This window comes from Sinohyriopsis cumingii, chromosome 12 (genome assembly GCF_028554795.1).
Source record: "Sinohyriopsis cumingii isolate HCF-2022 chromosome 12, ASM2855479v2, whole genome shotgun sequence".
Lineage (NCBI taxonomy): Eukaryota > Metazoa > Mollusca > Bivalvia > Unionida > Unionidae > Sinohyriopsis > Sinohyriopsis cumingii.
Genome location: NC_142972.1, coordinates 113,286,579 through 113,313,317, shown reverse-complemented (window position 1 = coordinate 113,313,317; position 26,739 = coordinate 113,286,579). Strand labels below are relative to the sequence as shown.

The 26,739-nt window shown below is 38.6% G+C and overlaps 1 protein-coding gene across 10 annotated transcripts in view; it reads left to right on the top strand.

Moving 5' to 3' along the window:
• LOC149787273 (FH1/FH2 domain-containing protein 3-like) overlaps window positions 1–26,739 on the top strand; it is a 411,067-nt gene that overhangs the window by 161,300 nt on the left and 223,028 nt on the right. For 9 of the 10 annotated variants that reach the window (XM_089977788.1, XM_089977786.1, XM_089977784.1 and 6 more), the window contains 2 exons: window positions 16,451–19,463; window positions 21,713–21,999. In XM_089977788.1, coding sequence (XP_089833914.1) covers window positions 16,451–19,463; window positions 21,713–21,999 — 3,300 coding nt within the window. Of the gene's footprint in view, window positions 1–9,418; window positions 9,639–16,450; window positions 19,464–21,712; window positions 22,000–26,739 lie in introns of those variants that run through there. The other variant, XM_089977791.1, reaches the window with a different exon arrangement.

The window sequence follows — 26,739 nt, the reverse complement described above, 5'->3', positions numbered from 1 at the left end:
TTAGGGTCATAATTATTTATGCCATATATGATGGGACTTACGAGATTTTAATAAATGTACGCAGATTAAAAATTGTATAAAAAAAAATTAACTGTTGACAACGCAGATGCCACCATCGGAATAAAGTGACTCCTTTGTCTCGCTTACCATTAACATGTGGTAAACTAAAATTGAGTGAAGTCTGAACGGTAAAAATAAGATTACGGTGATAGGTGTGGTACTCACCAAGATGCATCTTCGTGCAAAGTTGTATCGCTCTGTGACTTACAATGCTAGAGGAACTCCCCCCCCCCCAAAAAAAAAATCGCCTCTCCCGCAAAGCTAAAATCAGCTTCTCATTGTCAGGAATTAAATAAACTTTGTAAAAGTAAAAATGTCGTTGGGGACCTTGTTGATGCCTTTTCTTAGCGATCCAGCCATTTCTCTAGATCCTGGATAGTCATCCAATGGCAGCATTAAAAGTGAGTGTAATGTAATCAATATCAAACAGTATAAAAAGGTACATCAGCATCAAACAGTATAAAAAGGTACATCAGCATCAAACAGAATAAAAAGGTACATCAGCATCAAACAGTATAAAAAGGTACATCAGCATCAAACAGTATAAAAAGGTACATCAATATCACACAGTATAAAAAGGTACATCAGCATCAAACAGTATAAAAAGGTACATCAGCATTAAACAGTATAAAAAGGTACATCAGCATCAAACAGTATAAAAAGGTACATCAGCATCAAACAGTATAAAAAGGTACATCAATATCACACAGTATAAAAAGGTACATCAGCATCAAACAGTATATAAAGGTGCAAGAATAAATACAGGGGTACACTTAAAACAATGTCTTCCATACTTAGGGGAATTTATTGACATAGGAAATATAACCTTTAACACAAGCAGTTAGATTCAACGTGTTTTGGAATCTCAACCACCGCTGTGTAATTCAATTACAATCTAAAAGCTGGACGTATAAACAAATTTTCCACCACCACTGTGTAATTCACAACAAATACAATTTAAGAACGCGACATTTGAAATGGAACTTGGAATGCAAACACTTTGACTCAACATTTTAAACTGGAATTCTCGACATGCAAAACATTGAAACACCAAAAACCGCTGTACAATTCAACATATAAAATCTAACAGCTCGACACACAAAATGGAACTCTCAATCACCGCTGTGTAATTCAACAGATAAAGTTGCAAAGCTCGAAATATGAAATGTGACTTTCAGCACCAACAGTTTGACTCATTGGATGAAATTGAAATTCTCGACAAAAAATATTGAAATTTCAAATGTGGTTTCTCTTTTGACCAGCTTTTCCCCCTACAGCCCTCCTAATATATAGCGCGCGTTGTTGCCTTGTTGGCGCTGGTAGGACATTTGAGTCTGATCCTCGTACATGTATGAGAGAGAGAGAGAGAGAGAGAGAGAGAGAGAGATTATTTCGAACGTGAGTATACAAGATCACTGCCTTTTCGGTAGCAAATGTTAAGCATTAGGAATTGTTGTCGACTGATCCCATTTAATTCATGACTAATAAAAAAAAAACAAGCGCAGAATCCGACCACGTATCTTAGGGTTTTTCTCGAGCCTTTAAATCAGGGGTGCACACCCTTTTTCGGCCACGGGCCAGATCGCATTTTCTAAGACCACACGAGGGCCGCAAGAACTAATTTCTTTAATATAATTACTGTTCATGGGACAGATTTCTGTGTTGTTTTAATTTGCCCTGAGTGCCGGGCAGAACACATTCGCGGGCCGAATCTGATTCGGCCCCAGGGCCGGGCCGGGGGTTGTACGCCCCTGCTTTAAATAGACGCAATTGTGTAGTATTTAGTTATGTAGCAGGCGACGACACTATTGTAGATGTTACGTACTGACCCATTTAATTTGTTTGGGGATCGAGGGATTGCTTTTGTAGGAAGAAGGGTGTTTTTATCAATACATACCACAGGAGGCGTATGAGGTCATTTGTTATTACTTTTTTTCATCATTACGATTGCGTCAGCTGCCAACGGTAAACATTTGAATGCATTGCACATACACATTCCTCGTCCAATGACTGCTTAGATTACGATATCAAATATTCAGCTGTCATGTATTTTTTCCATACATGCGCAACCCGAGCAGCTTAAAATGATTTTGTTTATTTTCTTTAGCCCAAAATATGGCTAGCCAGGTTCCCTGGCCGCCCATGATGTACATTAAAGAAATACTGGGTGTTGATTTAAAGTGCCACTGTACAGTTAATCATCTTCAGCCAGTATATATGACTTGGGGGCGGGGACAGTGAGAGATTGCGAAATAGTATAGTTGTGCCTTTTCCTTGTGTCAAATGCTTTTTTTAAATGAAAGTTTGATCGATTGTGTTTAACCGTTTTTTACATAAACTTTCAACATTTTATAATAAATCGGTTTGCATGTCGGTGAGCATGCGTGTATTTAAGAATGTATTATTTGAAAAAATAACGGAGTCGGGATGGGTATAATTATGTTGGTAAATACAACAGAAACTTGTTTATGCATTGCTATTTTTGGAGAAGAATGCTTGGGCAGAATATCTGAAAAATTGTGCATTTGATTTATGTAATGTGAGTTTGATAACCTTGAGCTAGAAAATTTCATATCCCTGTGATGGCAGCATACTCCATTTGGCAGGAATGATGCATTTGATAGCCATCATTTTTTGTTGTTGTTGTTGTTTTTGCTTATTTTTAAAGATATCCATCAATAGTTCCATAACGACAAAACCCATATTTTAAAAGCAGTGGAATATCCAAGCCAGTGAAATGAGAACTCGACACTAGTTGCACGTCTTTTGAAAATTCTCAAAGCTGCACGAGCAGCATTGGCATATTGTCAGTCTTTAAGCAGCAAAGGTCACCGACAACAAAACATTGTTAACCAATAATACATTTCAAGTTACAAGTAACAAAAGGCTAAAATCTGCACACTTTGTTTTAATTGCTCCTATATTCTGTGCATACTGAGTTACGTCAGCTGATACATTTATGCTGTAAGGTATTTGGTATCACATATTCATTCATGTATCAGAATGGTGTGACTGTATTGATGCCGTTTGACATGGATGGTCTGTATGCAACACAAAATATTTTCAGTTTACAGAATTAGATAAAACTTTTAATATTGCTTTTCATCAAACAATATCTCTCATGAAGTCAAAATATCGTCTGTGCCTGACAAAATTATAATGGAACAGTTCGAGTTCCGATTTGAGCTCGATTAAGAATCAATCTCATCAGATCGTTAGTGCTTAACAGCGACCAGGTATACAGAGTATGACCTACTATCTTGCACCAGGTATACACATCATGACCTATCTTGCACCAGGTATACACAGCATGGCCTATCTTGCAGCAGGTATACACAGCATGACCTATCAGCACCAGGTATACACAGCACAACCTATCTTGCAGCAGGTATACACATCATGACCTATCTTGCACCAGGTATACACAGCATGACCTATCTTGCAGCAGGTGTACACAGCATAACCTATCTTGCAGCAGGTATACACAGCATGACCTATCTTGCAGCAGGTATACACAGCATGACCTATCAGCACCAGGTATACACAGTATGACCTACCTTGCAGCAGGTATACACATCATGACCTATCTTGCACCAGGTATACACAGCATGACCTATCTTGCAGCAGGTATACACAGCATGACCTATCAGCACCAGGTATACACAGCATGACCTATCTGCACCAGGTATACACAGCATGACATATCATGCACCAGGTATACACAGCATGACCTATCTGCACCAGGTATACAGAGCATGACCTATCTTGCACCAGGTATGCACAGCATGGCCTATCTTGCACCAGGTATACAGAGCATGACCTATCTTGCAGCAGGTATACACAGCATGACCTATCTTGCAGCAGGTATACACAGCATGACCTATCAGCACCAGGTATACACAGCATGACCTATCTTGCATCAGGTATACACAGCATGACCTATCTGCACCAGGTATGCACAGCATGGCCTATCTTGCAGCAGGTATACACAGCATGACCTATCTTGCAGCAGGTATACACAGCATGACCTATCTTGCAGCAGGTATACACAGCATGACCTATCAGCACCAGGTATACAGAGCATGACCTATCTTGCACCAGGTATGCACAGCATGGCCTATCTTGCACCAGGTATACAGAGCATGACCTATCTTGCAGCAGGTATACACAGCATGACCTGTCTTGCACCAGGTATGCACAGCATGGCCTGTCTTGCACCAGGTATACAGAGCATGACCTATCTTGCACCAGGTATACACAGCATGACCTATCTTGCACCAGGTATACACAGCATGACCTATCTTGCACCAGGTATACACAGCATGACCTATCGTTCAGCTGGTATACACATCGTGGCCTATCTTGCACCAGGTATACACATTATGATCAATCTTGCAGCAGGTATACACAGTATGACATATCTTGCAGCAGATTAATATTTTAATGCTAATATTGTTCAGAGACTAGCTACATAAGTCTAATAATTTGTGTGTCCAAGCGAATCAGCGATTTAAGATAGATCTCTTCCTTGAGCACGTAGTATTATTATTAATATTTGACCTGTCCAGATTGACTGGAATGGCCATCGCATCGTAACTTGCAAAAGATGATTGTTCTAAACAAGAAGCTTGAAATGGCATATATGTAAAACCCAACGATTGCAATTCATAAATATTTGTCTATTGCATTACCAACTTAATCCCACCCATTCCCATCCTGTTATCCATTTCATTAACAACCTAATCTCGCCCATCCCCACCCCGTTATTTATTGCATTACCAACCTAATCCCCCCATACGCCATTCTGTTATGTATTCCACTAACAACCTAATCCCGCACATCCCCACCCCGTTATATATTCGATTACCAATCTAATCCCACCTCGTTATATATTCCATTGACAACCTGGACCGCTCCGGTGGCCTTGTGGTTAGAGCGTCCGCCTCGGATGCGGGAGGTCATGGGTTCTATCCCCGGCCGAGTCACACCAAAGACATCTAAAAAGGTACTAACAGCTGCCTCGCTTGGCACGCAGCATTAAGAGGTTAGTGTTAGAACTGGTCGGCCTGGTGTCAGGATAATGTGACTGGGTGGGACACCATGCTACATGTCTGCGACATGATGCCCCAGTGCTAGGCAACACTATAAACTGCCACACTGCAGACATCGTAGCGTTATGACTGAAAAATTGTTAAAAGCTACGTTAAAAATCCAAATCACACACACACACACACACACACACACACACACACACACACATTAACAATCCCACCAATCGTCATCCCGCTATCTAATGCATTTTTAAAAAACAAATATTCGAAAATATGAAAGTTTAATATAAAATAACGTTATTAACAATTCAGCAAACTCTCGTTTAAATAAAACATCTCTGATAAAAAAAAAATTAACCGTTCCCTCTTCCACTAAGTCGTACATGATGGCTGGAAATAAAGGTACTGCAATGTGGTACTTTCAAAACAACATTCAGTACTTCTTTAATGGACATAGCTGTGAATAATACAACCAAAATGCAGTGCGTCACAGCCGGAAATAGTTGATTTGATGCTATTTCCTTGTTGTCAGCGCATTTTTGTACTTCCTCGGCCATCTTGAATTTCTCCACTATTATCGGCCGTAAAAAAAAAAAATAATCTTGAAACAAAACACTGAAATGTATTTCACGATATTAATTTCTGAATCAACACATATCCCTTGTATGTTTCTTTCCTTATAGTAATTAAGTAGCAAATGAAGTACTTGTTAAAAATTGTTAACTGTTCTGCTTATGGACAGTTCTTATGTATAAGTATGATGCCGCATCAACATGCCTAATGAAAAATCATGAAAAATAAAATACACCAGTAAGGTCATAAAGGTCAGTATTTGGATATAATAATAATAATAATTATAACAAAGAACAACATCAGAATACCATTCATTTAATTAATTAAGTCAATGGAAGATCACAGCAAAAGAAGCCTATGCACCCTACCCCCAAATTCATACATGCATTTGTCACCTCTGAAGGTAATTGTTGACAGTAATGCTCAAAAAGCAATGCAAGACCCTTCACAACGTGAAAATTTTGAAAAACATCGTACTAAACAGCTTAATGCAATTTACGTCATTCATGCCGTTTGAAGATTATTCCACTTGGCCTTGAAACCATATGTCTACTACTATAGGTGCATGGGCGCCCGCACATGGCGGCAAGGTTTTCACCTCTAAGCATGTTTTGACCTACATCCGTGAAACATATTAGCTGACCACTACATGTCTGCCATCTACCCGAAATGAATTATGCGGGCGCCCCTGTATGGGTGTCTAGCTGGGCTTCCTAGACTACTGTGTTTATTTCAGTGTCTATATACTGTGAAGTAACTATGGAATCTGTACATGCCTCGCATCAATTTCACAAACAACACATGCCCGAAACTCTAAATTCACAAATATATTGAAATCTTTAATTATGGAATAATAGTCCGCCTCGGATGCAGGAGGTCGCGGGTTTGAACACCGGCCGAGTCATACCAAAAACATAAAAATGGTACTAGTAGATGCCTCGCTTGTCGCTTAGCATTAAGAGCTTTGTTAGGACTGGTCGGTCTGGTGTCAGGATAATGTGACTGGGTGGGACACGTTACATGGCGCCCCAGCTAGGCATCGCTATAAACTGTCACGCTGCAGAGATCGTTGCGATATGACTTAAACATTGTTGAAACTACGCTAAAACTCTAAAGCGCGCGCGCACACACACACACACACACACACACACACATGCAACCGTTTAGAATTTAACGAGGTTAACTTAGTATAACAACTTTAAAGTCTTCTTTTCCCCAATAGGAAAATCTTTGTATTTAGTTGTTGTTTTTTCTTCTGGATAATAAACCTTAATTTAAAAATGCTTTTATGTGTTGTAAACACAATTTACATACCATCTGGAGGGAAAGCAGAATGATTTATTTCATTTCAAGAAATGCCCATTTAATTGGCTTTGATCCAAACTGCTTAAACAGATTTTCATGGCTGGTTGTACCATTTAGATTAATGAAATAAAGGCAAATAAAGTATTTTTTATGTCAGCGTTGAGAAAATCTTAGCTTTGTATTATTAAGCACCCCCATCCCCGCGGACTCGGGGAGTGTAGAATAGGCAAATATGTCCAATGCTCTCTCCTGGATCTCGTAGGAGGTGACAAATCAAGGTAGAAGCAAGTGTGTTGCCACCAAACTCAACATACGCATTAACCATTAAGTCGAGTTGAACCTAAATGAAAATAAGTCCCTTTTCGATATTAAGTATGTCTGCTATGGCAGACATTTTGAAAATGTTGTTATCGCTACTACTCTTAAATTGGACCGCTACGGTTGCCTAAATGGTTAGTGCGTCAGCCTCTGATGTGGGAGGTCGCGGATTCGAACCCAGGCTGAGTCATACCAAAAACTTATTAGAATGGTACAGGCAGCTGTCTCGCTTGACGCACATCATTAAGAGGTATGTGTTAGGACTGGTCGGCCTGGTGTCGGGATAATGTGACTGGGTGGGACATGATGCTACATATCTGCGGCATGATGTACCTAGCAGAGCTAGAAATCGTTATAAACTGACAAACTGCATACATCGTAGCGATATGACTGAAAACATTTTAAGGCTACGTTAAAAGTCTAAATCACACACACACACACACACACCCCCCTAAATGAATGGTTATATCGACACTGTGTTTCGGTAAAAGACTTGTTGTCTAGGTTATTCTAAATGACAATGTGCCGATCTGACATCCAATAACGGGGTCGCCAGCCTACGGCACGCGTGTGTTTTGTGTGGCACGAGAAGGGCAGCTAAAAAACCTCGATTTTAACTGTGTTACTCTCTTACTGGTGTCACGCGCTCGTTCATTTTGTAATCAAGTGGCACGCCATGTACAATAGGTTGCCGACCCCTATCCTATAATGTTCACCAATGTGGCCAACATAAAAAAAAACTTATCATCGATACTGACTTTGCATACTGTCGAGTTCGTCCTAAATGGTTGTATCACCATCTGCAAGACTTTGCATACTGTCGAGTTCGTCATAAATGGTCGTATCCCCATCTGCAAGACTTTGCATAATCTCGAGTTCGTTCTAAATGAAAATAGTGCCAATATGTCATCGAATATAGCCGACATCTTTAAAATTTTGTTATGGTTAATATTCCTAAACTGAAAATCATATAGATTTGGGGTTTTCATCTGAAAACTTCTCATGGTGTCGAGCCGATCCCAAGGAAAATAATGCAGATCTGATATGCAATACTGTTCCATGGGGGGGGGGGGGTCTTTAAAATCTTGTTTTCGCTACTTCTTCGGGACTACTGATTTTACTGACATATGATTTTCACCAAAAGACTTCTGATGATATTTAATTTGTCCTGTATGGATATAGAGCCAATCTTACAACCAGTTTGGGCTCAACGACCGCTATAATGAAATCAATGTTATCGCTACTCTTCCTGAATGGATGGTCACATCAACATGGCATACGTTCACCAGATCTTTACAACACACATAAGTTTAAAAAATAAAAGAAACAGAAACGGTCTTGATATCTGAATATTTTTTTTGCGGCCAGAAGAAAGTCATTCCTTTGAGGAACTATTATTATTATTGTTATTATTATTATTATTATTATTATTATTATTATTATTAAAAAAGGAAAGAAACAAAATCAGGAGCAAAACTGACTATGATCATGATGATGATGATAACAGTGATGCTGATGGAAATTAAGCACCTTGTGTATTTTTGGCAGCACGCTTAGAACGCACTTGTTTCTCCCTGCACCATAGATAAATCAGTTGGACTGGCTCAGCAGCATAAGCGGAGGGGTGCCCAAGGGGATTTTGCCCCCAGAGAGAGTAGTAGCTCATCTCGCTGTCTCTGATTGAACACGATATAATCGATAATATTTGTCGATTGAAAATCAGATGGTTTTCTGTAAAACTGGAAAAGAATATGGTGATTTTTTTTACGGTATCGGCAACTTTTGAAATTGTTTTGACTATGAAAAAAAATATTCCATTTTGGAAAACGTCCACATATTCACCGACAAAAACAGACGTTTCCCCCAGGATGACATGAAATGTTGATTTCAAATCAAATCTTAGTACGTGTAATTGTTTGTTTATTTTTTTTTTATAAATACAATGAACAACATATACTTATTTATTCTAAACTCCTAATGCTAAATAATGCGTAATTTCTGGTAAATTTGTACAAATTGGTGCTTGCGTTTCTGAGACTGGTTCTCGCTTAATTTCACTGTTTGCATGCATGACTCATGCATGAAAGGGGAAAGAAAGTTAGTATGAGACTACGGAGATGACAGAGATGAGGGGGAGAATAAACTTTCTTGACGAGCTTTTGATCACTTGTTAGACGGTTTTCGAATCCTTTTTAGCATAACTTGCTTCGTGGGGACTCCACTGATTACTGTGAGAGTATTTTATCGTTCAAACAGAGGACTTCGTAGATTAATGTTGGAGTATTTTATCGTTCAAACAGTGTACATTGTTTTCACTAGGAGTATATCAAGGTAAATATGATTTTTTTCTCCTCTCGGGTAATTCTTTTACATTCATAAGACGGAGTTTTAATAACCTAATTATCGGAAAGATAATGTAAAACTATATTTATTCACCCCTTGATTTCTTTTCTTGTATAATACTGGAAACGTAGTCTCTGCTTCACGACTTTGAGAAAAATTAGATTTTGCCGATGGTGGCTGTTGGCAATGTTTCAGTTCCTGTTTGAGAATAGATTTGAACATTCTATTCCGATCACATTACGTATCTAGTAGGAAATCTTTTTTGTTTTGTATTCAATTCAGAATTGGAGTCGATTAGTGTAAGTTCATTGAACTGCTATACGTACATTAGCATATTTTGAAGAGAAATAAAAGACCCCATCTATAACTGGAATACAGATAATACAGTAGAGAAGATGACACAGTCTCTGTTTCTCTCCGATCCGGTGGCCGAAGGGGTTAGAACATCCGCCTCAAATGCGGGAGCTCGCGGGTTCGAACCACGGCCGAGTTACTCTGAAGACTTATAAAAATGGTACAAGCAGCTGCTCTCTATGTAGTATTAGGACTTTTCGACCTGGTATCAGGATAATATGACCGGGTGGGACATGATGCTACATGTATGCGGAATGATGTGCCCCGGTGTTGCACATCACTATAAACTACCACACTGCAGACATCGTAGCGATATGACTGACAAATTTTTAAAGCTACGTTAAAATCCAAATCTCTCTCTCTCTCTCTCTCTCTCTCTCTCTCTCCATTATCGTCATCTAAGGTGCCGCGGCGGCTCAGTGTTTAGCGTACGGATTTCGAATCCTACCATTAGATCTACTCGGGTCAGCTATGTGATATGCCATTGGGAAATGCGCTTTGCTTCAAGTAACTCGACACTAAACAATCTAGTTGCGTTACTGTGCTGTACAACTTTAAATAATACCAAATAATCATCATCATCAAATAAAAGTCCCTTGGATACGTATATGGTTACATTTGCGTGCAAATTTTCTGTGCAGTATTTTTAATTCTTTACAAAATTGTATCGATTCAATCTCTAAGGTTTACATGCAACAACAGTTATTCCACTCATACGACCTAGATACTGATACTATTGCTGTGACATGTGGTTTATTAGAGGATTTTTTTTTCTTGTCTTAGTGACATTTTTCAGCAAACGATAGGCTGGTTATTCGTAGCGGTCATTATATTTGTTTGAAGAAGAGCCACCTACCCATGGGAAGCCACTTGCAAGCTTTAATACATACTCCACCATTTGCATTGCTAGTCACACGACTACACAGATCTCGCAACCTACGTGTCCATGACATCAGAAATCCAATAATCATGTGATATCAACAATAAACTCCCTTGCCGATGGTGTTCTTCAAAAAATAGAAACTATTAAATGAATGTCACGTACTGTTTTTAAAAGAACGAAGGACACAATTCTGAAGCGGCAGTCTTGTCTAAGGCAGATACATCAAGGAGATAGCATACGTCATACGGGATATAACAAAACCATGGATAACGCGTGCACATATATATTGTAACATAAATCACATGCACTCAAAGCAGTCCAAGCTTTTCTTGGGCGGTACATCATCCGAAACTTCTTTAGTTGATATTCATAACGTCAGTTTCACTGGATGGTATTTAATACACTCGACAAGAATATGTTCCAGTGTCACAGTGTGTATTCTGGATGAGATTCGCCCTTCATGTACGAGTCATGTTTGTGGCCTAAACACCATCAGTTGGTATGTACTTATCAGTGTCCTAAACATGTTGGCACAGACTTGTTCTATATTAGGGATTCCACTCTCCAACGATATGATGGATGTTACCAGGCTTAATTTCACATATTTTCCCATGTATCTAGAACGTGCCGATTTTTAATATTCAAAGTCAGAGAACGGAATCTTCCATGTAGAAATGGGTGACTTCATTGCAGTTTGTTATGTACGCTTCCATTACCTTTCATAACAATGGGACATGGCAGGGGGCAGGATCGACTACGTATTTGCAGATTGTAGGAGCAAATCATATTTCTGTATGATCTGGAATGTTAATGGTTTGTCAGACTTATAGCTTCCGAAGGTTTTCAGTGTTGTTGAGAAGGAATCCAACAAGATTATGAAATTTGTTGTTTCATAGGTCTTTATCTAGTAAGCGGCTCGAGATAGTGCCGTACAAAAAATGTTCCAACCTTGTCTACATCTTTCAAAACGTCTATATACAGGAACATATGGCCGAGATAGCAGGTTGTGATTTCAATGAATTGTCGGTGTACATGAACATATGGCCAAGATAGTATCCTGTCATTTCAACGATCTTACTCAGAGAAAAACATAAAGGGACGATGTCTTGAGAAACGTATGAGATGGCAAACAATGAATATTATTATAGGTGTTTTGATAACCAAAGGGGTGATTTGGAAACAGAATATTTTTTCGTCTTTCAAATACATTAATTTTTAATGTCGAACAGGGGATGAATTTGTATGCCAAAAGTTGGAATAAAATTTGGTTACGGATCGTACAAAGTTTCATATTCGGCCTAAAGACTGCATTATGATTTGATGGAATTGGAATAAACCTTGGACCTAAAAACTACATCATATGCCAGATCGTTTGTTTCTATATACTGAGTGCAAGTTTTATGTGTCTGACATAAAGTGATGGTTTATTTGCTTCAACTCACACGCGTACTTGGTGGAATAATTGAAACATATCCGCAATCAGCAAGAGAAAGAAAATATCAGTTTTCTCGGATAGACATAAAAACCATTTCTAATAATGAAGATTAAAAACAAAAGAAATTTGGAAGAAACTAGCCACGGAGAAGACGATTATGAATTATATAATAGTCATATTCAGAGATACATCGGGCTTGTATCAGACTGCTTCAAGTTGATGTAACACGGTTCGATTTGATTCAGTATTCGTAGTCATGCGTCCCATCCTGTGCTACGATTCTGTATTCGTACTCGTGTATCCCACCCTATGCTAAGTGTCGGTATTCGTAATCCTGTGTCCCATCCTGTGCTATGATTCGGTATTCGTAGTCACGTGTCCCATCCTATGCTATATCATCCTTCAGGTCAGCTAATTAACATATGTCTCATGGACTAGTACACATACCATGTGATATCAGACAGACAGACAGACAGAGCCCCTTTGGGTGTTACAGTACGCTGGACTTGTGGACAATAAGGTAGATGTATTATAATTTGGCAACAAGGCGCAGTGTTTCACAGTTTAGACTTAAACATTTGTTGGAAATAAGTCGTAGTGTTTTAGAAATCCAGTTTTTCCCCATCTCAGTCTAAGACAATAGCCAGAATTATTAGTATCGGTTACTTTACAAAAATGCTCAGACATTTTCGACCTTTTGGACACATATGTCTGTTACTTTGGACATGTCCATTGTGATGTACATTTCAGGCTGGAACATCTTCTGGTGATAAGAAATTGTAGAAAGGGAGATCATTGATTTGGCAGTCTAAGCAGCATTCGGAGAACAAAAATAAATCGACCTTTGTTTTAATGACGCATGCACAAGGGTATATTAACCTTCTCATTTAATCCTCACCAGACAGCTGCGAAAAGTAAACACTTTTGATGTCATCGTTAAAATTAAAAAAATCGCCATTGATTTTTTATACTGATCAAGGATCATTAAAGTACTAATCGCAAAATGGTATCGTCCCATTGTCCACGTGGGGGAAAAGAAAATCCAGATAAAGTTGCCAAGCAGAATAATTGCATACTAATTATTTTATAATCCTATGATAAATAATTATATTGCAAATAAACTGTTATTTTTCTACTTTTATATTCAACAATTTTATTCTTTAAATTGTTGGCAAGGTATTTACGGATATGCAATTATACTAGACTGTGGACTTAAAAGCAGTACTTTTAAATTAGCGACCCTTATATCTGAAATACTGTGGGACTTACCTTAAAGACCCAAAGGAACCAAGGTTACTATCTTATATCGAACAGAAACGATCCTTGATGGGAACAGACTTTACAAGACTTAACATAATGAATGATACTCGAGTGAATAATAATAATAATAATAATAATACATTATTATTATAATTTATTATTATTATTATTATTATTATCATTGTTACTTGTGGTTGTGGTGATGCTGATGGTGTTATTATTATTATTATCATTAGTAGTAGTAGTAATAGTAGTAGTAATAGCAGCAGCAGTAGTAGTAGTAGCAGCAGCAGTCTTTGCAGCTGTTACTGTCGTTAGGTCACCTGTTCATAAGGCCTAGTGAGCTTATTTATGGTCTTGCGGTCCCGAGTCCAGTTTGCGTCAATCGTAGTCCCTTGTACCTTATCCTCTTCCAACAGCAAATGCAATTTCAACTCCTTGAAGAAGAAAAACACCAGAAAACAACGACAGCAAAAACGACAAATAAAGACACCACCCCACCCCACCCCCCACCCCCGAAATAGCCTCATTTGACTAAACTGAAGCCAACTTGGCAAAGAGCATGCATGTTAGAAACACTTCAATTTTGTACAAAAGACGCCATTACTACAAACAGAAAAATCTTTAAACATCTCAAGAAACAGTCAACAGAATTTGACCAAGTTTGGCAAATAAATGCAACGATACAGAACACAAGGAAAGTTATATAATGACATCTCACGAACTGCTTGAACGAATTTGCCTATATTTAACAGAAAACATTCTTGTATGAATTTCTCTACATTTAACAGAAAACATTATAGTATGAATTTGTCTACAGTTAACATAAATCATTCTTGTACGAATTTGTCCATATTCAACAGAAAACATTATTGTATGAATTTGTCTACAATTAACATAAATCATTCTTGTACGAATTTGTCTACATTTAACAAAAATCAGTATTGTATGAATTTGTCTAAATTTAACCAGAAAACATTCTTGTGTGCAGGCTTTTCAGTTTGTGCAGATGATTTGGATCCTTTTTCAAGTATGGCTACCATTATTGCAAACAGAAAATTCTTTCAATTAATTCTTCAAAAAATGCAGAAAAAAATTGTACTAAATTTTACGGGCCGCAAGTAGCCCAAGTGGTCTAAAGCGCTCGCCGTTACGGATCATTGCCATCTCACCTCTGTCTGCGTGGGTTCGAGTCTCAGGTTCGGCCAATGTGGGTATGTGAGAAAGCTTGCCAGTAGCTTTCTCGTGGGTCGGTGGTTCTTTCCGGGGTTTTCCTGGGTTCTTCCGTCACCATTTATACTGGTCGCCATGTATAGTATCTCTTGTGCTGAAAAATGGCGTTAAATCCTACAGCAGTAACTAAAGTTTACAGAAAGCATGATGAGGCCTTTCAAGTTTATGCAACGGATTCCGATTACCATACGATATGGCTGCCAATACTAAAAAAGCAGAAACAACTTTTAAGGTCATTAAGCAAGCATTATACTAACTCAGATTTCATAGCATAGCCTCGTGGGAATACAAATAATATAACCCCTTGACTGGGATTTCCTTGTCTCGGTCCAAACCGTAACAGAGTTTCTATTAATAATGACTGAACTGCAATGACGGTAGGATGTTATAATGCGTGAACTGTAATGACGGAAGGACGTGATAATGCTGGAACGGCAATGACGGTAGGACGTTATAATGCCTTAACTGCAATGACGGAAGGTCCTTACATAGACGATATTTGCTTGAAACGAGTGAATAACGGATATATTTCATCGAGTGGATGAAAATACTAGAGTTTTTCACCCACGAAATGAAATGTATCCGTTATTCACTCGTTTCAAGCAAATATTCTTTTTAATTTATGCTCACATACGTACGTTGGCTACATAAAGTTTGTGACACAATGAATTAGCAGATTTCTTACGGTAATGTCAGCTGTTTACCGTACATGATCTGCTGTGCTATGTGTACCTGCGCACAAAATAAGTTTCACATCAGATTGATAAAAATTAACTGATATTTCCAGAATAACAAACTTCAAGTTTCAAGGATAACAGACAGGGATTATTAATAAGAAAACAACCACAAGTAATTCATCAATGTATAATACATAAGGAAAAAGTAGTTCACTGACAGAAAATCTAAGGGAGGTAAGTATGTTCTGACCAAAAAAGTAGTTCCTGTAGTGAAAAAATATTTTTATTTTTTCACTACAGTGAAATATCAACATTATTTTAATTCGAGAATCAAATAATTCACAGCATAGCATAAAATAAAAGGCCTTAACTGCAATGACGGTAGGACGTTATAATACCTGAACTGCAATGACGGTAGGACGTTATAATACCTGAACTGCAATGACTGTAGGACGTTTTAATGCCTGAACTGCTAACAATTTCTTACTATCACGAAGAAATATCCGCCAGTGGTTACAAATGTCAGATTGATTTCAATAATATCCCAGTTTGTGTCACATGTCTAGATATTTCAGTTGGATGGTAATAGCGATGCAGACATACAACGGAAAGGACAAACTCTTTTGCTAGTGGATAGTATACCAAAATAATGTCAAACACAAGCAGACTATGTAAATCATGTACAATGTCTCTGCTTACCAACCACAAACGTTGGATTTTATGATTACAAGAAATATCGATAAAAAGGAACAATATTTTTCAGATAACGAACCTTTACAGTTCTTTCACTTAAGCACATACGCTTAGACACAATATACCAATAAATTTGAAGTCACATTTTCCTTTTGGAATGTATCCACGTGTTTAATTAATGTCATAAACTTAAATATTTATGTGAATCTTGTAATTATTGAAATCATTGCTATGAATACTTTAGGTAGAACTTCTCTCATTTCAGTCAAACGACATGGGCGTCTCGAGGGGCTACGGCTCCAGCAGCAGATGTGCCGGCTATGGAGGCAGCTCATATCTAACCCCTAGACAGTCGTACAACAGACAATCGAATTACGATTCGCCTTCTCGTTATCCGCTCGTTTTCGGAGGTGGTGGTTCCGTCATGGACAGAGTGAAACAGTTCGCAGAACCACGATCTTATGACAAGTACACGCCCCTAGGCAGTGGTCGCAAGGGGGATAACAGCTCACGGGATAAATACTCGAACCGAAGTGGAGGTAGCGAGTACAGCAATAAGTCCGGTTACTTATCTGATTATGGTGGCAGTACACCTTCTTTGTACGGATCATGGGACCGAGCATCCTCAAGGTCGGGTAGTCGCCACGGTGGGCACAGTAGGGAAACCTCTCCCGCACCAAACAGATATGGGGGATATGAGTACAGCAGCAGTGCTTCCCCGTCCCCTTATTCCACATACAGAAGCAGTTCGGATGCAGCTGCCTCCCCGGTAGTCCATCGCAAGTCTGAACAACGACCAAGCTTTGACCGTCAAGCTTCGCGGAATTCTGAATTATATGATGAATCCCCTGCCCTAAGAAGACGATGGGAGCAGAACGTTTATGGCCCAGGGGGTAATAGGAACTCTGTTAGTCTGCCGGTCAGTACTCCGCCTCGTGACTACACTGACAGTGAGGAAAGCGCGCCAGAGGCTGAAAAAGATAACGTTCAGGGGAATTTCTACGTTTGCAGGGGAACTTCTCCAATGCCTGATCCAGAATCGGAGAAGCGAAGACTAAGGAAGGATAGGGAATCAAAAATATCGCAAGTTAAGAAAATGAAGCTTCCAGTCAAAGAGACAAAGAGAGAGAGCAAATATCTCAAAGACTCCAGAAGACGAAATATGGTGGACTGTGCAATACAAACTAATATGGATCAACAACCACCTCCTCCTCGCCGTAACAGAGGAGGTATTGGTGGAGGATCGGGATCTGGTCTAGACAGGAAAGAGGCGGTCGCCCTCGCAGCCCTAGCAGTGTTAAATGATGACACAGGTGACAGTGGATTGGGAGAATCATATAACAAATATAGGGACAAGTTCAACCAGCCTCCGCCAGAAGGGCAGCCGATTTCACAGAAGATAGACTCGAGAACATCGAGACAGAGATCAGTACAGCCCAGTTACGATGATAGTATTGAAATACCGAGTGAACGTTCGTGGCGAAAGGCTGTGTACGGAGATCCTGGACCCCAGTCTTCAGGACTAAAGCGTCATGAGACCAAAAGTGATCTTTCTGAAGTGGTCGATAAAAAAATAGATGATCAACGATGGCGGCAACCAAGAACGAGTACACCAAAAACTCCGGGACCAGAAGATGGCCGTCCTCCATCTGGAAAGGAAAGAGGATCATACATTGAATCAGAAAAGGATTCTCGCCCACCTTCGAGAAGAGACCGTGGATCGTATCATGACTCCGAAAAAGACAAACGGAGATCAAACTATGAATCAGATAGAGAGAAAAGAACCGACTATCGACGTTCTTCGTCGAAGGACAGTATATTGGATGATAAACCAAGAAGCAGACGACATGGTAGTAAAGACCTTGTGGAAGATCCACATCCCTGCGGAACTCCTGACAGAAGCCATCTATCACCAGAAACTATTTCTTTGCGAGATAGCATTGATAAGGTACAACAATGGAAACAAACTCTTCCTCAAGAAGAAAAAGTGCAGCAAGCTGGTTTAGATACATCTAAGAGATTTCACAGAAATGATTCCGTTGAATATTCGTCAGCGCAAGAGCATGATCCCGGTTCTGGAAGGTCATCGCGACAGAGGGGGGATAGGCCAGATAGAGGTATTTACAAAGACACTATGTACGCCCAGAAGTCTCCAACTAGTCCTCAGCACTCGCATCATGACTCTCACAGGTCTGACAGAGATGGATCCCCGTCAGGTCGATCAAGGGATGTATCGCCAACGAGAAGAAGGAAACGTTACCGCTCCCAAAGGTCAAGGGAACTGAGTGATAGCGTGTTCACTGGCGAGGAAGAACCAGGAAAAGATGCCATGATTCTTAATAAGGACTTCAGAAAGTCAGAGTTGAACAGAGCTAAATATGAGTCAGAACAATTACATTCCGAGCAAAATCGGGATAAACATAGACATTCGAGAGGAGATTCTAAAGGACATTCGCACAGGATATCGGGTAGTTCATCGGATGCACTCTCCCCACAGGAAAATAAGGGTGTTCGGAGACAGAGCTCGAGGGAAGACATGCTTGACGACAAAAGAAGATCTAGGAGACAACGTGAGGGTGATCCTCATGCAAGTGATAGCTCACAGTTTGGGTTCAACAGAGATGCCTCGCCGAACAGACAAACTCGGAGTAAGCAGAAGAAAGCGAGTAGACAGAGTTCACATGAAGATATTTTAGATGAACGAATCGAAAGAGCGGATGTTCAACAATTCAATAAAATCCAGCCTGATCCGTACGGGCGGCCACATAGCATGATTGTTTCGAATGAGAGTTTAGCCAAGCTGAGTGGTGCAGGTTCCATTGCATCCATTAATTCAGCAATGACTGACGACGGTACTCTGAGAAATGCCAACTCCATGGCTTCGGTTACCTCGAATGAAATGTTTGATGGACCTCGTAATCAGCTTCCACAATCTGGATCACGGCAATCCATGGCATCCAACGAGAGCGCGGGATCCCTCCCCGATATCGTTCCCGACCAGCAAGGAGAATCAACAAGGAAGCAACAACCTGTTTCCAGAACCAGGAGTGGCTTCATTGGACAGACAGTGGACATTGATAATCTGCTAGACTTCAGTCCCAACGAGGAGGACTTTGTCGAGCGCGGAAAGACGACACATGTCTCTGCACATAAACAGCTCACATACATCGATCAGACGAGAGATATCGATGATATACTGAACAAGGTCATACCAGCACACCTCCTTGATGCCCCTGTTCCCAGTACGCCATATCCACTTCAGCCATCACCTGTTACAGGTAAGCTTACAAAATAGTGTTATATGCCCAGAACGTCATGTTCAGTTGTTTTTTTTTCTCGGGTTATTGGAAAGGTTCTGATCCCACCGACCCGTACACAAAAGGATCATGAAGTTAGGGTTCATACAGATTTGCAGCTTGATTGAATGGTAAAGAGTTTGTATAGGACTGCATCAGTTTCTTATTAAACTTTTAATTTCTCTTCTGTCTTTACTACATCATGAAATATTCTGAAATATTTTAAGGGTAAAGTTGGATTGAAAATTTACATTTTATACGACTGCAGTAAGGAGGAGCATATTATGCTATTATATCCGTCCGTCTGACGTCCTGTCATTATCAATTTCGTTTCCGCCCAATAACTTGAATAGTCTACCATTTACCACAGCCTAACTTTGTAGATATCTTGTACCTGGAGCAAGGAAAGACTGGATGAAGGGTCGAAGAACATGATCATTGCGACTCGAAGAAAATATGGCTTTGCAGAAGAATAATTTTGTATTCTAAAATTAGTTCTTTGACCAAACTTTGTAGATAGCTTACAGTTATACTAAGGGTAGTAAAGAAGAAAAAAACGTATTATGAGATTTAAATTTCAGAAGTCACTGTCGCAATAAACCTGATTAGTAAATAATGCTTTCTTAAAGTTAGGTTTAGTTCAAGGCCGCATACCTTGATCAGTGGTTTAGGTAATTAATACCCGTTGGTCAATAACCTCAACCATACCTTATTATTGACAACCCTATTATTGCCTACTAGTGTCATATACTACTATTGCCATATCCTACTTTATCGACACTGATGACTCGTAAACACGAGAACCAGCCTCGTGTTTACGAGTCATCAGTGTCGGTATAAAGTGCCGTTCATGCCATTATTGTTAACAACTGAATATCGTGATCGAAGTCCTTCTTTACAGCCCAAAATTTAGTGAATATCGTGATCGAAGTCCTCCTTTAGAGCTCAAAATTTAATGAATATCGGGACAGACGCCATATTGGCCAACCATTTTGTTTAGCAATAAACTCAAACGCACAACTTCAAAATCAGAATAATTACCTAAGGTGTACTCACGTTATTGCAGTGGTAATAGACAAACCTAAATGAAAAAAAAAAAATATTCAGCTCGATTCTGAGTTTAAGTATGGTAATGGTGGTTTAAATTTCTCAGGCAGATTTCATATAACTTTATTAACATGCGTCGAAGTTTTCAGGCCGATGTTTTTTGTTTCCTTTTTTACGCTACAGCAAACGATCTTGTCATGGCTGAAGAAAAAAAAAAAAAAAGAACGCGCGCTCGTCTATCAAACACACATCATCTTAAAATTACACCAGATTAGCATGATGAATGATAATACGATGATGTCATAAAGCACTGGAAAGTCAATCGATTAAGATGCGGTCAATACGGAGACTCGGCCGCAATATGTATAAACGGATTGAACATGTGTGATAAATGCTAAATCTAAAGATTCAAGATAGAAAACTCCTATAATCAAGCTTCTTAACATTCAGATTTATTTCTATCAGACTGACATGTATACAAATGTCTTGGATATTTGGCCTATGCAGAGAGATAACATTTCTACAAGACTGTAATGTATATACATATGTCTTAGATATTTGGCCTATTCAGAGAGATAACATTTCTGTAAGACTGGTATGTATATGAATATCTCGGATATTTGGCCTGTGCAGAGAGATATCATTTATATTAGACTGGTATGTATATAAATGTCTTTGATATTTGGCCTATGCAGAGAGATAACATTTCTATAAAGGTGGTATGCATACAAATGTCTTGGATATTTTGCCTATACAGAGAGATGAAATTTCCATGAGGGTGGTATGTATGTAAATGTCTTGCATATTTGGCCAATGCAGAGAAATAACATTTATATAAGGCTGGTATGCACGCAAATGTCTTGAATATGTGGCCTATGCATAGAGATTAAATTTGTTTCTATAAGGCTGGCATGTATACAAATGTCTTGGATATTTGACCTATGCAGAGGGATGAAATTTGTTATTTCTATAAGTCTGGTATGTATGCAAATTTATTTGATATTTGGCCTATGGAGATTTTGATAAATAATTAAAAATACAAATGTCAACGTCTCATAAATGTTCCCCTTAGAAGGGATGTTCGCGTTCGTGTTTGATATTCAGTTTTTAAAATTCTTTTAAATAAAATCTTTAGCAGTAATGAAACTATCTTCTTTCATCAGCCTTTTAATGCATTTTTGTAGATGATCCCCCGCTCATCAATCTGGAGGAACCACAAGCTGTCACCCTGGTGGAAGCTCCTCCAGTGTCTCAACCTGAACAGCAAAAATCTCAACTTTCGGCCACGGCCAAGAAGATGCTGCACATGTTGAAGGAGAATCAAGGCATGGTCACCATCTCCAACATCCTCTGGCTCTGTGAAAAGCCCAAGTACATTCGGGTGCCCGGCTCCTCCGCTGCTGATGATGAATTTAAGTACTATGGTACTGCTAGAGAACTACTCGATGGCTTGGGTGTTGATGTGAAAAAGGTGAGTCCCGAATTTTAACGTTTTCTCTATTCATCGTTTTCTGCGCCGTCTTTCACAGCGTATCTAGATGCGTGCACATCCGGTTTCTGATATTCTGTTAGTATACATGCTGACATGGGGAAGCATCTTGACCAATACTTAAAGTTAGGTCACTGTGACTCTAGTTTAGCTTACTTCAGTTACATTTTGTTAGACTAACATCCGATTGACACAATGTATTCTAACATGTAAGACTTGATTATTTTACCCCATGAAGATTTTTGTAATATTTTTTTCCTCTGATTTCCAAATTATGGCTTTTCCAAGTTTTATGTTTTATTTCGAGATGAGATATTCCGTTAAGCAAGAACAAATTTCGATGTTTCTGATGTGTTAAATAAATATTTTAGATCAAAGGTGAGAGAGGTATGATGAATGGGAAACTTTATATAGTGCATGTTCGAATTCTGAGAGTAAACCTAAAATTTGAAATCCTTGTTAAGATCTCTTGACAACCGGATCCTCTCGGTATGTCCTTAATATATATATATATATATATATATATATATATATATATATATATATATATATATATATATATATATATATATATATATATATATATATATATATATATATATCTTCTGCTCGCTATATTTAAGTTCAACTATGTTCATTCACATTTGGCTTATCTGTAAAATGACCGCTTCGGTGGCCTAAGTGGTTAGAGCGCCCGTCTCGGATGCGGTAGGTCGCTGTTCAAACCCCGGCCGAGTCATACCAAAGACTTATACGATTCTAGCAGCTACCTCGCTTTGCGCTCGGCATTAAGACGTTACTTTTAGGAATGACATATTTATGTCCATGTCCATGATGACTTAAATTCAAACTTTTCTCGAACAATTACGAGCTTGATAATTCTTCCACCAAATAACTGGTGTCGACGCAGGAATCTACAAAGAATAGGACAGCTGTTGTACTATAAACAGCGTCGGGTCCGCACATGTAAAAGAATATACATGTGTGCAGCATTATTATATCTCGATCATTCTTTCTTCCGACGTCATTAGCAAATATGGGGAGTATGTTTCCTTGCACCTGTGGAGGCTTAAGGTGCATACGTTGTACATGCATGTGCATTAGTTGTACATTTACGCTAAGTTTATGCGTATTTTTTTGTTGCAAATTGTATGCAATCTGTTATACCTGAACTCTTGAAACCTGGTGAGGGGGAGCGTGTTGACCAGTATTGCACTTATCAAACTATTAGATCAACGTGACTCTCGCTTCGCTGACTTTGGTTAAATTTTATGTTTTCAGTTTATTTCTCAAACTCAGTTCATGCTAGAATCATCAGTCTAGATGATTGTTTAAAAATCTAGTATCGCAATGCAAACTTAGGTAACTGTGACGTACGTTTCTCATTTTACTGACTGGTGTTACATGTCTGCATTGATTTGTATTCTACAGTCAACTTCAGATAATACGTTTTTCCACAATCGACTTCAGATAATACGTTTTTCTTGTCTTTATTATATTGAAAATCTAATCTTACTTAACGCATAAATACAATAAGTGAACAAGTTTGTCATTTTGTGGCAAGAATCCTTCGCATAAAAAACAAGGACTACCGATATGTTCGACAAAAATAGAAAATCAAGTTGTATGTTCCATAACTGAAGGAAAGTGATGGTACCTTAACCTCAGATAATCAAATGATATAAAATCCTGTGTTTAATATCTCAGAATATTCTGGTATTTCACTATTATATTCTCTAACAATATATCCAAGTGAAAACGTCGCTTGCGACTTGGTTATCACGCTCCCCTCCATCCAACGAAAAGCGGAGATCAGTTCATGTAATTTGCTTGTCTTTTAAGGGGGATTCATAATTGCTGAATAATCTTTAGCGGTTATACATGAAACGCATGTCAGCCGATTGGGGAAATTTAAAATTAAAGGCATAACTCAACAAAAAGACATCAATACAAAATATAAATAAAATATAAAAATGTATAAGTGACAACTAAAAGACATAAAGGAAACCATATTACAGCAAATATTTAACTATCTGTGGTAGACAAGAAACTTGCCATTCGGGTTTTCACTGTATGGTATACTAGAAACTTATCACTAGGTATTCGACTGTATTTCTAGAAATAGAAACTTATCACAAGGTATTCGACCGTATGGTACAATAGATACTTATCACTAGGTATTCGACTGTACGGTAAATAGAAACTTATCTCTAGGTGTTCGATTGTATGGTTCAATAGAAACTTACTAGGTTTTCGACTGTATTTTTTTGAAATAGAAACTTATCTCTAGGTATTCGACTGTATGGTAATATAGAAAACTAGCACTAGATATTCGATTGTATTTTTAGAAACTTATTACTAGGGTATTCGACTGTATGGTAAATAGAAACTTATCTCTAGGTATTCGACTGTATGGTAAATAGAAAACTAGCACTAGATATTCGATTGTATTTTTAGAAACTTATTACTAGGGTATTCGACTGTATGGTAAATAGAAACTTATCTCTAGGTATTCGACTGTATAGTAAATAGAAAACTAGCACTAGATATTCGATTGTATTTTTAGAAACTTATTACTAGGGTATTCGACTGTATGGTAAATAGAAATGTATCTCTAGGTATTCGACTGTATGGTAGTATAGAAACCTATCAGTATATATTGGACTATAGAAGTTAGATATTACCTGGAGGAAAAAGTGTTGACAACCGTGGTAGCAACAAGAACGTGTCGAATCATCGGCACCTTTCAGCGGGCAGGAAAGGTTTGACGGAGGAGAAAAAAAAACAAAACAGCGAGAACGGTCAGAGTCCACAGCAATTCTGCAATTTTAGGATAGATTCTCCATGGACGGACCAGATGTGGATACACAATGGATGTCATGCCATTTTCAGTGAACTTCTTGTTACAGTCACTGTCAATAAGACTCATGCGATGGACGAAACATGAAAGTTGGCAGCACAGAGCATTTCTACAAGCCAAGATGAAGGAATAACTGTCAGGTTGTATGACGAGCGACGGAATTCATTCTACACCAACGTCTAGGACGATGTTTGCATTTGTGTCTTTAGATAATCTTGCTATAAAGAAGAACGTTATTTGAATTGATGCGTGTGCTTGTCTATATATTCGTCATTTTGTGGTCTTTTCTTTCTTTCTTTTTTCAAGAACACGAGAGAGAGAGAGAGAGAGAGAGAGAGAGAGAGAACAGTTTTTAGCGAATGAGCAGGTATACAGTCAAGGGGAGATACTCCATAAAGACTTAACGTTCACTTAACTCCCCTGCTTCTTTTTTTTTCTCCTGACGGCGCTTTCAACGCATTATTGCTTATGTCATGCCCAATGAAATTGACACTTAGTGCCTTTCCCAAGGCCAAGTCGAGGCAGACCACCACTGGCTAGTTTGGCCGGGTATCGAGCCCGCGCCTTTTGGAGTATGAGTCAGATGCTTTACTGAAACTATGTTCAACATTGTTGTTCGGATGCTTTTTATTCTGGAAACTCCACCAAGACTATATTTATCATAATTTGCAGGAATACGTGTTAGAATACAAAATAGTTCGATACGTTCTCATAAAGTTTTCTCGATTCTTCAATGCTAACTAGTTGAAAAGGAATTCGTCAAGTTTGTCATGTACGGATGCTATTAATGAAACCAAATGCAGTCCGTTTCTCATGAATATGTTAAATAAATCTTGAATCCACAATGTAACAAAAGTATTAAAAGGAGCCTCATTGTATGGTTGTGATGGTGTTCGAACCAACTGTGAAGAAAATGGAAAAAACCTAGCGCAGTCAGTTTCTGGTACACTTCGAGGCAACAGTGCAGGAATTTGAAAAAGGTAGCTCAGTATGTAATGGAGTTCGAACTAACGGTGCAGGAATCTGAAAACGCTTTCGCTGTCAGTTTGTGACAAATTTCGAACCAACAGTGCTGGAATCTAAAAAAGCTAGCGCTGTTTATGATCGACGTCGATCCATTAGTGCAGGAATATCGCAAAAGCTTGCACTGTCTGTTTGTGATAGAGTTAGAACCAACAGTGCAGGAATATCAAAAGAGTTAGCGCTGTATGTTTGTGAAAGAGTTCGAACCAACACTGATAGAATCTGAAAAAGCTAGCGTCGTCTGTTTGTGATAGAATTCGAACCAACAGTGCAAGTATCTGCAAATGCCAGCGCTGTCTGTTTGTGGTTGTTGCAACTCTATGGTCTTAAACAAAGTAACAGAAAAGAACGAAAACCAACATGTTTTGTAAAATTCAACAAATAAGTTATTTCCCTAAAATACACAGTGAAAATGTATAAACCACAAACATGTTTACCTCCATTGATAATGATTTGACTTTTTAATCTATGATATCAGAAGAGAAATATTTGCTATACATTATGTCGTTTACAAAATAAATGTCACTGGTCATGTACACAATTAACTTGATTTGGGACAATGGTCAAGTATATATAATACAGATGTATATGACATGTAATCGGTAAGAAAAGCCAACAAACAATACAAATTAAATATACACAAAAGTGATAGAGTTCGAACAAACAGTGCAGGAATTCGAACAAACAGTACAGGAATTCGAAAAAGCTAGCACTGTCAGTTTAATATTAAGTGTTTTAAAACCTCGTAAAAATGGCTGGATTGGCAACATACACTTCCTTTTTTATTGATATATATGCAGTATTGTAGTTGATGTGTAGTCAGGTGATACCGCTCCCTC